Source organism: Trichosurus vulpecula, chromosome 5 (genome assembly GCF_011100635.1).
Source record: "Trichosurus vulpecula isolate mTriVul1 chromosome 5, mTriVul1.pri, whole genome shotgun sequence".
In the NCBI taxonomy this organism is placed as follows: domain Eukaryota; kingdom Metazoa; phylum Chordata; class Mammalia; order Diprotodontia; family Phalangeridae; genus Trichosurus; species Trichosurus vulpecula.
Window position 1 is genome coordinate 139,197,902 of NC_050577.1, and position 16,387 is coordinate 139,214,288.

At 38.9% G+C, this 16,387-nt stretch overlaps 1 protein-coding gene across 1 annotated transcript in view; it reads left to right on the plus strand.

Moving 5' to 3' along the window:
• The first annotated feature begins 9,659 nt into the window (after positions 1-9,659).
• Positions 9,660-16,387, plus strand: part of BMT2 (base methyltransferase of 25S rRNA 2 homolog) — a 69,212-nt gene continuing 62,484 nt past the window's right edge. Inside the window, exon 1 of the mRNA XM_036761653.1 lies at positions 9,660-9,925. Coding sequence (XP_036617548.1) covers positions 9,766-9,925 — 160 coding nt within the window. The 5' untranslated portion in view covers positions 9,660-9,765. The remainder of the gene's footprint in view (positions 9,926-16,387) is intronic.

Consider the following 16,387-nt stretch of genomic DNA (forward strand, 5'->3'; position numbering starts at 1 on the left):
TTAACTAATTGTTTTACCAATTTCACGTAATAGTACTGTCAGAGACTAAAAGCATCTGGATAAAAGCCTGACCGCAATATTGAGTAACTTTTTAAATGTTTTCCCAGCTCAATCTCCTTCTCAAAGCAGATAACATGCATTACTTGGTAAAATAAATTCAAATGGGAATTTTAAAATAATTTGTCTTCTATCAGTTATTTTAAGAGGAAGGACCACATTGTAATACTTCAATTAGGACTATATGCTTGTTGGTGGATAAGTAAATACTTACATCACAGCACTAAATAGAAAAGATTTAAATTCAGACAACAAAATACTTGTTTGTGCATTTGAAAATTATTGAATGCTTTAGGGTGCTCTCATTGGCTTGGAATTAGATCAAAAACACAAATTAGGAATTCAGTATTTTCCCTGTCATTTTCAACTTTTAAGTCATGGGTAAGAGACTAATCTTCAGCTAATGAGCTTTCTGCTTCTTCCTGTTCTTGCACTTAACAGATGGCATGCCATTTCTGAGTCTCCATGATTCCATCACAACTATTTTAAGAACAAAAATTCAACAGGTTTTTGTAAAAACAATGCAAAAAAACCCCAACTCAGCCCCAAAACTTTGACTACTTTTTTTTAACTAAATTGATTATTTTCTTTTTATAAAATGTTTTACCAAATTGAAGAAATATTAGACACTTAAACAAAATGTGATATAAAGGCATTGGGTCCATGTTCCCACTTTGCCATTTAACTGACTTTAAGCAAATTACTTAAACCTTTGTGAACCTGAGTTTCTTCATCTGCAGAATTAGGAGGATGGAGTAGGTGATTCCTAGATAATTACAGAAGTTCCATTCAAGTAAGCTTATAAATAGTAAGTAAATGGTTGTTGTTGCTGGGGTGGGGGTTGCTTATTTTTTTTTTTTAGTTTACCAAAATCAAACTTTCTGATGACTTTTGTTTAGAATGAAGGACTTTCAGAAGCTTGAGGTAAGTTGGAAATAGGATTCCTTTAATTAAAATATTACTATGGTTGACCAATGTGACTGGGATTTGATTAAGACTACATCAATAGTTAGGTAACAGAGACTCTAGATCTGACTTTTCTAGATATTCAGCCTCTGGTGTTTTAATGGCTTGACCCAGACAGGACTATGCTGTCTGGTAAAGCAAAAAGCTTTAGTATGACTTCATTTGCAATTCACACAATGCCCTTTTTTTTTCCTTCTTCTTCAAAAGTATCCATTCCAGTACAAAGTATGGTATTGTAGAGCATACTACAGCTTTAGGAAAAGAGAGATTTCCAATAAGAAAAATTTAGAAATTTGGATTATGAGGCTGATACACAATGTTTCAAAAAACAAAAGAGATCATTTAAGTTAATGATGTTTGCTGATTGTATAAAGTTCTCATTCTCAGGCCTTTAAAAAGCCATAAAAATAAAATGCATGCAAGCCCAATAATAACAATGCTTCACATTTGTGTAGTTTCTGTAACTTTCCCAACAACACTAAGACCTAACATCTCATTTAACTCAAAAAAAAATGAAATAAAAACCCTGCAAAGTAGTCAGTAGGAGTCATGGTGGAATAGTGGCCAGAGGGCTGACTTCAGAATTAAAAAGACATGGATTCAAGTCCCACCTTGAGACTGTCTGGGTCACAGTGGACCAGTCACTTGACCTCAGTGCCACAGGCAATTCTACAAAACTATTGCAAAAAGTATTGGTCTGCGTTGGTATAGTGAGCTTCCTCACTGGGAATCCCCTCCATCAATGACATCATTGGTCTCCACAATAACAACAAGAAGGTAAATAATGGCAGGCATCCACGACTCCTATTTGACGTATGAGGAGACGGATGTGTGGTAGAAGTAAATTACTCAGGGTCATACATGAATTACTGGTTGAGTTGGTATTCAAATTCATCACCGAAACCTCTGCATGGGGTTCTTTTCTCTAGAGCATTTTGTGGCCTAAGAATCTTTCTGTCAAAGTCTTTATGGAGTTTTCTAGTGTAATGCATATTACCATGGTACCCACTCTGAAGGCCAAGTGTATCACATTTTCACTCCACACTCATGGTTCTTCCATACCCTTCAGGGGATTGTGGGATGTGTAGACTCAGCAAATAGTTCTAATCCCCAATGACACTGTTCCCTCAATTGTAGGGGGCAGTCCCCTGCATGCCAGTTCCATTTAGCCACTGATAACTACATTAGCTTTTACACAGAAATGTTTATTTTAGAAGGCATAATCACAAATATACAAGCTTACTTCCCCAAACTGTGGGACGCATAATCCTCCTCCCTTTATCCCTTCTATATACCACCTCAGTTGCCATAGAGCACAGCCTCAGTTCTAAGTCCAAAGCCATCCTCAGGCTCTACTCCTAGGCACCCTGACTTCTCAGGGCCTCTCTGCCAGAGCTAGCTGCTTCATCCTGGCTCCAAGAAAGTTGCCATGGCTGGTACTTCTAGATCTTATGGGGAGCAGGGGAAGGAAAGTCCTTCCCTTCCCACTGGCTCCATTCGTGGTGCCCCTGTGCTGTAGTGAGCTATGATCTTCACCCTCTGGACAGCGGATAAGAGTGGCCAAAAAGAGAGTAGCAGAAAAGAGGGAAGAGCTCAGTCTCAGCAGTTTTAAAGAGGCAGTCAGTCAGTCAAGTAGGTTACCTGGTAGGGGATGCAGAGGTCTCCATCTTAGGCAATCTAGACTTGCTCCAAAAGTCCCTCGAAGGTGCCTCTATGTCAAACAAAGGGGGCATGCCAAGACATGCTCTGGTTACACTAGGAAAATATCAATTTTTCCCTTTTTCCATCAGGAACTTTGTTCTTTCACCAGCCCTGTTAAATATGTTTACCTAATTTCATGAAGCACTTCATAGCACAAGCACTATTAATTTTGCTTTTTTTTTTTTTTTTTACTTAGTGGTAGTCACAAATCATGATTATCATCAGCTGCAATTCACACTGGTCCTAAAACCTTTCTGAGTTATTAAGAGCCTTAATTTGATTTTTATTTTAAAGTTTTCTGTGTAAGTAGATGTTGTAGCAAATGCTAGTCAATATAATAATGATAGGATTTAAAACAATTGCAATTGTTTAAAACAATGCTCCAGTCCAACAAACATTTATTGAGTACCTACTATGTACAACCAAGAGACATTGTGATGACAGGCTACACACACAAAAGGAAAATTATTCCAGCCCTCCAGGAACTTCCAATCTATTTACAACACATACTAAGTATTGTTGGTGAAGACTAAGAGTATGTTTTTGTTGAGTTGTAATCTGCCATCCATGTAAAATTTTCCTCTTTCTATTTCTCAGCTATACTTGTTTCTATTTACATATCATTAAGAAACATTCAGTTCACTCCCCCAAAGAAGTTGCAATGGAAAACATTAGAAAGGAAAGCCTTCTGACAGTTTCTACCTAACATACATAATTGATGTTATAATCTACAGATTCTTTCTATTTGCATGAATGAACTGGGCTAATTAGGTAGTTGTTTTTATACAATTCACTCTGGGAAATGATGCAAATATAAAGTGAATGGCTTAAAAATATCTGTCAGCCTCCTCCAATTTTATTAATTTTCATTCTTACTTCTATTTCTAAAAAAAAATATCTAAATAATCATGGGTCGAAAGGCTTGGCCAACTGGAGAATAAAATTCCCTCTTCAAGAATTAAAAATCTAATCAGGTCTTTCATCTACTGATGCACACAAGTGCATATCCAATCAACATTAAATGTAACTATCTTTTTTCTCTTTTTTTTTTTAAAGAGTATAGTGATAGAGTGAGTCTAAAGGTATTGGAAAAGTTGTACTGAAAATCAATACATGATGCAAATAAATTATTAATACTTTAGGTAGTTCAAAGGCATCCATAACCCCCTAAAACCTATACTATTCCACCCCCCTCTACTCCATAAATATTTTTTGAAAAAATAATATAACCCAAAATGAAATGTAAAGTGTTTTTGGAACCTTAGATGAAAGGTAAAGTTTAAAATTATTTTACTACCTGCACACTACAATTTATTATTAGAAAGATATACTAGGCCTTCATTGACAGCATTCAGTATATCAAGGTCTACTTTCCAACATTGACCGAAACTACTATTCTAATTGAATGGCACTTGATTAAAGAGAAAGCTCAATATGGTTGCCGTTGTTGTTTGTCCTTGGTTCTCAAAGAGGCTATGTCATGACTTGAAAGTGAATTGGATTTAAATGAGGCAGGACTGTGCAAAGTCACCAGCTTCACTCTCTCCTCTGGAGCCATCTGAATCCAGTGGCCAGATACAGATCAGTACAACTGGAGATGGCCCTAGATGCAGTGGGAAGCCTTGGCCTTTTGAAGCTACGGTCTTTCCCAGTTCTCAGTTCGTCTGAGGCAACACCCATTCAATGATTAAGGCTAAATAAAAATGAGGCAAAGAATGACCTCTTTTACCTAGTCAAAAAATAAAAAAACAAATTTATTCTGAGAGGGGAAAATCCTCAGGGTTTCTGGCCAAAACAGAAGTAATTGTTATTTATACTCACTCTGAACCATCAGAATCCAAACAATGATCAAGTGAGTCTTGGGCTGGAACCTGTTGTTAGACAACCAGTATAGTAGAGCATAAGCTGGAAATCTGTTTGATTCCTGGTTCTAGGCAATAGCTGTGTGACCCTGGGCAAGTCACCTAAACTTGGTTTCCACACCTATAAAATGGAGCTAATCCTAGCTACTTCACTGAGCTTTCTGGTGTAAAGCACTATATGAATGTGAGGTGGTATTCTGACATTAGTTAAATGCTTTTCACTGTCTTTAGAACTGATTTTAATGTAAGATAGAGTTTTTTTTTTGCCTTTCACAAAGAATTTTATTTTAAAAATAAAAATATTTCCTTCCCAAGGATATTTCCTATATAAAGAATGGTTCTTTGAAATAGGATATACACTTTGACAAGCTGAATGAATGTGGGGGGAATGTGCAGAAGCTGGTCAGGTGAGGCAAAGAATGAGGATGAGAAATCCAGCTATCAAGTGTTTGTTGAAGAGATTAGATTTGGTCCCTCTCACCAAACAGGTTTTTCCTGTTTAGTAAATGCAGGTAGGTTTGCATCCTGTCTTCTCCCTCCCCCTCCCCCCCCCCCTGCCCCCAGCCAATTGTATTGACCTCTGAGAGCAATGGATTTAGAATAAAGAACCTGAGGTTTACTACAGACTCAGCCACATACTGCCTCTCTGCTCTTGTTCAAGTCACTTAACCTCTCTGGGTGTCACTTTCTTGATCTGTAAAATGAAGGGGTTGGACTAGATTAATTAAGCTGTCAAACTCTAAATCGGTGACCTTATGATTCCTTTAAACAGCAAAAATAACAATAACCATGAAGATACGGCAATATTAATACCACACACATGGTTTAAGATTTAAAAGATATGCTCATCTTTTCCAGGAGATGGCAGGTACTTGCTGAATAGGGAATGATATTATCTATCTACAGCCATCCATTTGAGCATTAGAGATACACTCCTCTTAAATGAAAAATCCTTCTTACCACACTTATTTCTTTCTTCTGAAACACTCAGAAACTCTTCCCCAGGAATATCATATTGGAAAATGGGGGCTAATAAACTACCTTCTTCAGTATGGAATAAGACATGTTGCCATATTACTCATGTGTTGCAGAAATTCCAAATCCCTGTGCAGAGTTTGGTGATTTCTTTAGTATTATTTTGCAGAGACACTAACAATCCCTACATTTTGATGAACTGAATCCACTCATAAAATGGATTTTTTTCCATTTTATTCCAAAATCCATACATTAAAAAATTCATTACAGAGTGGCCAATTTTTTGGACATAACCATCTCCGAACTCAGCTAGGCTTGCCATCTGAGAAAATGTTCACACAGTCCATCATTGGGTCCATTCTTGAAGCCCTCCTCAGCTACCTGAGAGCTACTAGAGTCTCAAGTGGTATGGCCTTTGAGAACCTGAGGTCACCTCCACACCAGAATAAGGCATCATAGGATGGTAGATTTCAAGCTGAAGTATAAAGCTCTTCTAGTCCAACCTCCTTGCTTTACAGATGAATAAATCATGACAAAGAGAGGTAAAGGGACTTATCCAGGGCCACATAGGAAACAAGTGGCAAAGCCCATGTCCAACCGTTGTTGTTCAGTCATTTGTGTCTGGCTATTCATGACAAGATACTGGAGTGTTTGCCATTTCCTCATTTTACAGATGAGGAGAACAAAAAGGGTTAAGTGACTAGCTTAAGTCACACAGCTAGTGTCTGAGGCCATATTTTAACTCATGAAGACTCATCTTCCTGACTCTAGGCCCAGCACTCTATCCACTGTGACACATAGCTGCCCCTACCCATTTGAACCCAAATCCATCCCCCTGAACTGTACTGCCTGTCAGAATATGTTAATCACAAAACAATTTAAAAATAAGCAAGAACCTCTCACAAAATCAAGAAAGTAAACTGAACAAATAGAAATGTTTTAAATTTTTAAAATTCACTAGTAGTCAATGAATGACTTTCAGAGGTTAAAGCTAGAAATTTAACTGCTTTAATACTAACTAGGACAAGATGATTTGATTGTCAGGCTATTAGCTCAGTTCTATTCCCTTTTGGAGGGTCAGTTCAAAGGGCACAGTTTACTTTTACAATTGGCTGGTCTAATCAAATTTTTACAGAATACTAGAATTTTATCAATCTCTGAGGATAACCACACCTATGAAGTCAACTACTGTAAGTCCCAGACAATGAAATGACCTGGGCTTTTAACAAGTCCACCCACTACACTTTATTGCTGCAACTAAACAGAAACAGGATTCAATTGCTTTCTTTGAAGTCACTTCAATTCCCTAAATTTTGCACCTCTCCAATTTTCAGTATCTAAACTGGGAGACAAACTTCCATTTATCTTGACAGTTGCCTTTAATAGTACCTGAGGCAACTGTTGGCAGTTTTCTACCTTTCCCCACCTCTTCCTTGTCCCTTTCTCACCTTCCTTCTCTCAACCTCTCTCCTCTCCTCTTCTTTTCCTCCTTTCCTATGTTCCCCTTATCTACCAGGAGTACATAGGGCATAAGCTAAAGAGTCTGTTGATTCCCCAATTAGATAAAAATTTTATAACAAAAACCATAGAACCTTAGACCTGAAAGAAAACTTTGAGATCTTATATACATAAAATACATAGAAATCGCAAATATTTATTTACTCCTTTGCTATGAGCTAAATAAATGCTAGAGGGAGAAGAGGCAAATGTTGCATATGGTATCTGACAGGCCAGGTTCAAATCCCACTTCTGATGTTTATTAACCTCCATGACCATGCATCCACATGCTCTTCCTCCTCATCTCTGCCTCCTGGTTTCCTTCAAGTCCTAGTAAAAATTTCACCTTCTACTGGAAACTTCCCCAATTCTCCCTTAATTCTAGTAGGCAGCTAGGTGGTACAATAGATTAGAATGCTAGGTCTGAAGTCACAACACCTGAGTTCAAATATGGACTGAGACAATTTAACTAGCTGTGTGACCATGGGCAAGTCACTTAACACCTGTTTCCTCAATTGTTAAACAGGGATAATAACAGCACCTACCTTTCAGGGTTGTCATAAGGATCAAATGCGATATTTGTAAAAGAGCTCAGCACAGGGCCTGGCATACAGGAGGTGTATAAAAATGCTTACTGCCTCCTCTTCCCTCCATTGATTATTTTCAATTTACCCTGTATATAACCTGATTGTACACAGTTGTCTGCATGTTATCTCTTCCATTAGATGGTGAGCTCCTCGAAAGCAGGAGCTTCTCCCCTTTTTTGTACTCATTGTCTTTGAATATAGTGCTTGATGTTTATTGATACGCTGACCTTGGGCAGGTTCCTTAATGTCTTAAGGTCTCGTTGTCCTTCTCTACAAAATGATTCTTCCTCCAAATATAACTTTGAGGCTCACAGGTTGGGAGACATTGGCATAGTAAGATGTGTTCTAGTCTCAGCTTTGCCATATACTAGCAGAAGTGTTGTAGAGAGGAGACTGAACTGAAAGTCAGAAGAGGCCCGGCTTCAAATCCTGTCTCTGACACTTACTGACTTTGTGACCGTGGACAAGGTGAGTCATTTTATCTAAGATATTTTTTTCTCCCTAAAATAGAGATGATGTCTGCATTATTTATCCGAATGAGTTGTGACTTTGGCTAATTACAGGTCTCCATTTCCATCTGAAAAAAAAATTGAATTGACGATCTCTAAGATCCCTTTAGAAGTTTTTAACTAGGCATTATGTAAAGGTTGGGTTTTTTATATATATTTTGATAATTGTATTACAATATAATTGGTTTTCTCTGTAATCCTCATTATTCTGAGAAAGTGTCAATGGGCTTTACCAGACTGCCACAGGAGCCCATGGAACCAAAAACAGTTAAGAACTTCTCTTAATTCTTGCCATAAAAGTTAAATTATAAGTCCTGACTCCATCACTTACTGGTCTATGATGCTCATTTAGTAATTTAAACGAGTCACAGTTCTTCATCAGTCAATCAACAAACATTTATTAAGTGTCTGCTCTGTGATGCGCATCGTGTTAAGGTGCTGGGGATACGAAGACAAAAATGAAAGTCCCTTCCCCCAAGGAGCTTACATTCTATAGGGCAGAGAAACACGTACAAATACAGGTATCACACCGAACGTGGTGCCGGCGAGGCACTGGCTACTTCAGGGACCAGGAAAGATCTTCTACCGTTTCATGGAGGAGGTTTGCACTTGAAATAAGACTCGAAGCGAACCAGGGATGCTTAGAAGATGCAAGTTGGGAGGCGGTGCATTTCAGCCGCGGCGGACAGCAAATGCAAAGTCATGAACCTAGAAGATGGAACGTCCTGAGCTAGAGAAGGCCACCACTGAATTCGTGACAGGGAGTAACGTATAAGAACGAATAATAGGCTGGAATGAGACGTTGGAGCCAGATTCATCCACAAAATGGCACTAATTCTTACTCTGCTTACCTCACAGGGCTCTGAAGAGGCTTACATAGACATAACGTAGGTGAAAGTGCTTCGAGACACTAGACTAGCTACTCAGTCTGCAAAATGGGACTGCCATTTACCTGGAAAAGCTTTATAGGAACAAAGACATTTGCATAACACCGCACAGCGAAAAGAAGCCTGCGTTCAGCAAGGTACATTTTGGTCACAGTTCGGTACCGGTCATTTTGAGCCCAGTACACTGTTCCCTTTTGATGAGGGTAGTTAAAATAGGGTAAAAGGACAGGCACTTCAATGGAAAACAAACTACAAAGCAGAGAACGCCGCACCCCCCACCCCACCCCCGACCGCAGCAAATCTAGGGAACCACGAACGCGCATGCGCCCCCGATCTGCTGGGCTGGAGCGGGGCAAAGTGGGGGGAGGCTAGGAAAAGAGCTCGGAGCTTGGGCCTAGCACTCCCAAACCCCAGCCCCGCCCCCTCCAGCTGCTCGCCTTCCCAAATAACCCAAGTCCGCCGCCGGGGCTGCCTGATGATTGGCCTTTGGCCCCTTCCGTTTCCGCCCAGCCCTCCAAATCTCACCAATCACGTCGTGCGTTTGGTTCGGGTGCCGCGGGGGTGGGGGTACTGTCGTTGCTCTTGCTCCTCCTCCGCCTTCTACCCCCTTCTCCCGCTGCTGCCTCTGCTGCCTCCTCCGCTGCTCCGCTCCGCCGTGCGAGTGTCTGCTGGGGCCCGAGCAGCGGGCGGCGGCGGCGGCAGTGGCAGTGGCAGGGGCAGGGACATGGAGCCCGGGGCCGGGGGCTGGAGCGCCGCTCGCGGGAAGGGGGCCGGGCCCCCGGGCGGCCAGCCGCCTCGAGAGCAGGAGCGGAAGCTGGAGCAGGAGAAGCTCTCGGGGTTGGTGAAGAGCGTCCACCGGCGGCTCCGCAAGAAGTACCGCGAAGGTAAACAGCTGAGGGGGGGGCGGGGTTGCCCGTCGTTACCGTCTCCTTTCACCCCCCCCATCATTGCTCGCCTCCTCCCCAGCCCCCCAACCTCTGCACCCCTTGCCTCCCTGCCCCCCCTCAGGAGAACTCGGGGAGGAGGGACATTGGCAATGGGAAAAGGGGGGGTGGCAGAAAGAAAAGAAGCTCCCTCCCCAATGCTTCCAACCCCCTCCCCAAGTCAGGATCGCTGAGGTCACTGTTGGAAACCACCCCCCCCCCCCCGCATCTGGAGGTGGGGGGAGGGGCTATGAATAAAAAGTACTTGAAAAGGTGGAGCGAAGAACAAGATTGAGGAAAAAGACCAGGTAAAAACCGTTATCACCAGGAGGACGAAAGTTGCCCCCTCATCCCTTTCCTGTCACTGCCTTCTTTTTCCGCTTGCTCCCCATTTCCCACCTCACAGCCCGAATTCATTGGGCCTCTGGCTTTTGGGGGGGCTGCGAACTCAGCAGGCCTTTTTGCTGCGTGGGTGTGGTGTTCTTTAAAATCGGATTCCCAAATCTCCCTCCCCCCTCCCCCCCCACCACTTTTACCCAGTTCTTTCTCTATTAAAATGTGTTTGACTTGGGGAGAGGGTAGCAGTCAGGGAAGGAGAGGGAAATGTTAAAATAATTAGTTTTTGAAACTGATGGATCCCCTTATCAGTGTCACTAATGCCAGAATCTTTTCCACTAGTTGTATCTGAGAGGCCACTGTCCCACAATCAGTGGTGGGTAAGTAGCTCCTTACAAAGTGGTAGGAGCTAGTTGGAGAACATTATTAACTTTTGTTTATGTTTGAGGGAAATTAACAAAAAAGGAATAAATATCGTTGGAGTCTTAAAATGTATGTGGGCAAACAAGGAGATAGAGGACTTTGTTCATAAAGTCTAGGTTTTCCTTTTAAGCAACTATTAGATATTTTCAATGATAACTAGAAGTGCTATTATTTTTCCTTCCTAAGATTAGAAAGCAATTTTTTTTTTACTGTGCATTTCATCTCTAGGAGAATGACGGTTCCCTTACCACTTCTATATGCCTTATTATTTTTAGTTTGCCTACAGTGTAACAAGTCAGGGTATTTGTAGTATAATACTGTGGTATAAATCTCATATTTAGTTATTTTATCAAAAGTTTAATATGTACATAAACCTAGTTAAGTATGGAAATTTAAAATTAAGTATCCTTACTTCTTTTTGTGGCAGTCACATTTTATTTCTCCAACCATAAATTCAGTCTTTCAAATAAAACTTGACGAATTCAAAACTAGTTTCCTTTTCTTAAGAACCCAGGCCTTATAAAATAATCTGTTGTCCCAAAAGATTGTCCCATAGTGTTTTAATAGGTAGCACTGGGAAAGAATCTTACTGGCATAGTTAAAATGTAGAAATTTTGTTTTTAAAAGGGATGTTTTATCCCCAACCCACAATTTATTCAATAAAAGGAGTAGTTACCATAGCAACTGTTGCATCATTCTTGATCTTTAGAGAATGCACTTACATAATGGCATTTGTTGTAGATTTTTACATTGTTTGGAAAGATGAAGAAATAAATGAATATATTTTTCTTATGTTTGTCTTGATAACTTATGCAAAATATTTAAGAAATTTAAGCAAAATGTATCTTATGGAAGGGAAATAAATGGTAAGCATATGGTTTAGAATTTACATTTGTACCAATATTTTACTTTTCCCCTATTTATAAAGGGATAGCTTCTACTAATTTTACAGGCTACTAATTAAACTTGTGTGATGATTTCTTAAAATATTGTTTTCCCTTGCTTAGTTCTCACATGTTAAAACATGTCTTTAAACCTGAATGTTAACCATGGGAACACTACTTGTTGATAATTAGAGTTCATAGTCGAAAGTTATATCCATTTGTATATACTCAAAATGACCTGGTTTTGCTTTTGTCCAAATTCTAGCAGGCCTAAAAGATTCTAGATTTTCCTAATCATTTCTGTTGGATTCTGGATTCTGCCATTTATTTAGACTTTTATGTCTCTGTCCTTTTGTTCTAATAACACAAAACCTTATTAAACAGTTGTCTCTTGTCTGATGAAATTATCCTAGTGAGCACGATGATCTGAAAACTCACAGGTAAAAATGTTAATGACATCTATAAGGGAGTAATTGGATTTTGTACATAATTACACATTTTAAAATTTTTTTCTATTGTATATCAGAGCTTTATACTAATATAGTAATCCACAATTTATGTACAAGTAGTGTTCCCAAAGTTCGTTAGTATGTTGGATTATTTGGAATACTAAGCGTTTTTCGATAGAAACAGTTATAAGTGGATTTTGGTCTCCTAAGCTAGCCCACTAAATCCATTTTAGCTAGTAGTATACCAAAATTATAGTACTCTTGTATGGGGTGAGGGTGACTGGAGAATGTTCTGAATTCCAGTTTAAGTTGCTGAGGACACATCTTCCACTACTCTAAGTGTCAGCAGCAGTGAGGACTGCCTTAGGCTATTTTCTGTGGCTTGGAGCAGAGACTAAATAAAAAAGGATTAGGGGGCTTGGAGTAGTGGAGCCTGACCTTGGAGTTAGAGGATTGCAGGGTAAAGATGACCCAGAGTAGAGGCCTTGATGTTGACTAAAGAAGGACAAGAAGGATATTGTAAGAAGAATAAAAGGTACTAGGGTGGTGTGAAGGGGAGCATTTCTTTCATTGTTTTTTTCCTCTTACTTTCCCCTAGGACCAAAGGGAAGGAGTGGCCTTGGGGGTTTCTAGGGTGTTCTTTGCTTCTTTTTCTTTTCCTTCTCCTCCCCTGCACTCCAAACCTTTTTTACTCCTTTCCTGCCCAATATCACCACATTGTCTTGGACTCAGATTCCAGGGATCTGTAAGGATCTAGGGAGAAGGAAAAAAGGATATTTCCAGCAGCATTGAGGAAGGTTGTTGAGTTTTTGTAAAGGACGTTTGTAAGTTGGATCTGTGTAAGCCATGTACTGCCTGTATATTTAGATGATTTTTATCTTTGATATATGGAACTTTAAAATCCAGACCACCACATGAACCAAAAATCTTTTAAATATCACTGGAGTTATAGACATGCTTATAATAAGAAACAGCATGTTTTGCTTTGCAAACAAAGACTTCATTGTTTAATCAGATCAGCCTGATAAGTACACATCAAGCTGAGAACTGAAGTAGAGCCATGTGTTTTTTCAGGTGCCTTTGTATTATTTTTCCCACAATCCTGTTCTTTTAAAGAAGCCATGAATGATTTCCATTATATTTGACAACTCTTTTTCTAAACTTACTGGGTGTCCATATCAACACTTCAAGACTATATAAATGACAATAGCAATTGGCATTAAAACCACAGTTACTGTTTTCTATAGTTCAACTTACTCTTACATGTCTTGTGGTCATTTATATTTTAGTCAATATTTTAATGCTCGTTCAATACCGAATATGATGTATAATTTAGAATGCTAATGATGGGAAATGTTTTTCACATAAGGCTGTAGGTTAAAACAAGAGTGTTACAACAACTAAAATAGAAAAACTCAGGAGCTATATGTTACATAAAATAAGTTCAGAAAGGAAATGATGTTAAACTTGGTGGGACTAAGCAAGAGCAAACCACATTTTGAGTGGTAGGTTAGCTAACAGTGCTAAACACATAGTAGGTACTTAATGAATACTTCTAGGTCCATTAAATTCTTCATAGCAGATGGCTAAATGAGAGTGAGGCCCTATATGGTGGGTGTGGTGGAAAGTGCACTGAATTTGGAATTTGAGGGACTTGTGTTCAAATTCTAGATCTATTTTTACTACCTGTGAGATTGGGCTAGTTCTTTTCCCTTCTAGACCTCAGTTTCTTCATCTGTAAAATAAGGGGGTTGAGGTTGAACTCGATGATCCCTAAGAGTTCCTTCTAAGTCTTAGTTCTATAATCCTATGAGATAAGTATAGCAATTTGTAGATGAAGTGAAAAGTAAAAAATGAAGAGAGTTCAAAGAAAAATCAAAATATTTGTTTCCTCAGAGATTTGAAATTCCTCAAGGGAATTAAGATAGCAAACCATCTGCTTTTTAATTAAGAGTTTTCTGGATTTCTTTCCCCCAGGGTGTTTAAAAAGCCCAAGAGAAGAATATAAAGAGTTAATGTAACAAATTTAACACTCCCCTAACCACCTGCCCCCAACAAAAGCTTGAGTAAATTATCTTTGGTTTCACATTTCTTTTAATTTCTACCTTACTTTTTTTTTAATTTAATCATACCCACTCTAATACAAAGTCAGAAAGTACTGTCTTTTGTGGCAGCATCTTTGCAAAATCAGCAGTTAGGTGAACACTGTCCATAAAAGGGTTATTTAGGTTAGCTTTGTCCTAGGACATTTTGTTAACTGATAGCCATAAAAACCGATAAACGGTTATGCATAACAGTTCATTTTCTTAATACTTCTTTTCATTAGTATAGTATCTAAATTTATAATTACAAATTGTAAAAATAAAAAAAAATTTTCAAAACTTAAAAGTTGATTTGTCACTGTTGACTTGCCTACACATTATGCCTTTCAAGTAGTTATTGTGTTTCTTTGGTTTTTTTTTTAATAAATGTTATATTTACTCATAATGTAATTGCCAGGACTATGTATGTTTCAATTTTTAGGCAATATAGTTAGCCCTGTATCATATACTTCTATAGGTCCATATAAAATCTAGCACAGCTTAGCTATAACTAGGAGCTGAAAATGGATAGACAAGTGGGAACCTATTGAAGGTTTGATAATCAGGAGAGACTGTTCTTGGAACAGGGTGTCACTTCCAGGATCCACTTAGTTCTACTTTTCAAATGTCCCAGTTGATTAGCAATCTAGGTAAGGTGTAGTAATGTCCATCTTTTTTAAAAGCTCAGCTTACCTAAACTTAAATCTTGTCTTGAAACTGGTTTCTTTAATGTTTCCGGTTTCTTCTACCTTGAATTCACACATTGTTTCTTGAAGTGTACATAAATAAATAGCCTGAAATCTCAGTGTTACCCAATAATTGCCCTTGGGTCTCATTAACACATGATAATGTATAACATTTATTCTGATATTAAAAAAAAAAAACTTATTGAGCAAGTGACAGTTTTGCTTTAAGAACTTTGTACTTTTAGAAAAAAATATTAAAATATTTAGATGTAAGTTATAGAATAAAGTGAAAAACTAATTAAATATCTGGAGTAAATGAATTGCAAAGAGCAGAGAGACTAGAGTCAAGACAGGCTAGGAGGCTGTTATAAGTAACCCACATTGAGAAGTGAGAAAAACCTGGAACAGATTGGTGTTAGCGGTAAGAAGAAAATGTAAAACACATTTTGAAGGGAAGAATGATACATTGGATATAGAGTAGGAAAGAATCAGAGGGAATTCCAATATTTTTGGTGTAGAAGATTGAATGATGAGGGTAGTCCCATTAGAAATAGGATTAGTTAAGGAAGCTTTTTTGTTTGTTTGAGAAGAGTTTAGTGAGCTTGTTTTATTTTTTCCTTGCTGAATTTGAGATGGTGGCAGTGCAGCTAAGTGGAAAAGGTGTGTTTGGGGAGTTTTGGGTGGAAAGTCAAGCCTGTAATAGGCTGACTTGGGAGGCTCCTCCATAAACTTCAAGACCCTGAGAGTAGATGCCTTCCCAGAGGTCTGAAGGCCAACCACCTTTGATAGATATTCATGAGTTAGTATAAGGAAGCATGAGTCATTGAAAGAATGGTCCAAGGACAAACAAGAGAACCAGGAAAATTCACTATCTTGGTGTAACAACAATGTTGCTAGCAACTGCTGTAGGGGTATAAGACCCAAGACCAGCAACAAGAATTGCTAGCGCAGGTTCTTTGATCTGCTTTTCTGAGGAAAGCAACTTTAAGGGGTTAACAGTCTCACTTTAATCAAACATACATATATCATTCACTTAGTTCAGGGGGAAAAGCTCTGAACATCAGAGCAAATACAGGGTGTTCCTAAAGTCTGGACACACAGGCAAAAATGCATATTTTCAAGAAACGAAATGAATGAAATTTTCAACCACATTTTATTTAATTGGAATATTAACAGATAACATCTTCAATATGATTTCCATCATTTGTGATGCAAAGGTTGATGCGCTTTGCAAGATTCATGTGAACTCGATGCAATAACTCCACATTGCCATCAGTTTCCTATATGTCCTGACTTTAGGGACACCCTGTACAGAGACAATATAAACAGAGCAAATAACACAATTCAACAGACAGGCTTTGTCTGATCAAGACATCACACATACATAGTTACCAAAAAAAGAAGCACCAACTGGGTTTTTTCAAAGGAGAGTGGGGAAGTCCAGCAGCTACCCAGAGTCATCAACACTCTTCCAGTAAGTGAGAGCCCCAAACAAAATGCTAACCTCTGAGTTTATATACGCTTCTGAGGGCCCAAAGGCTTCACATCTAATCAGCAAAAGGGT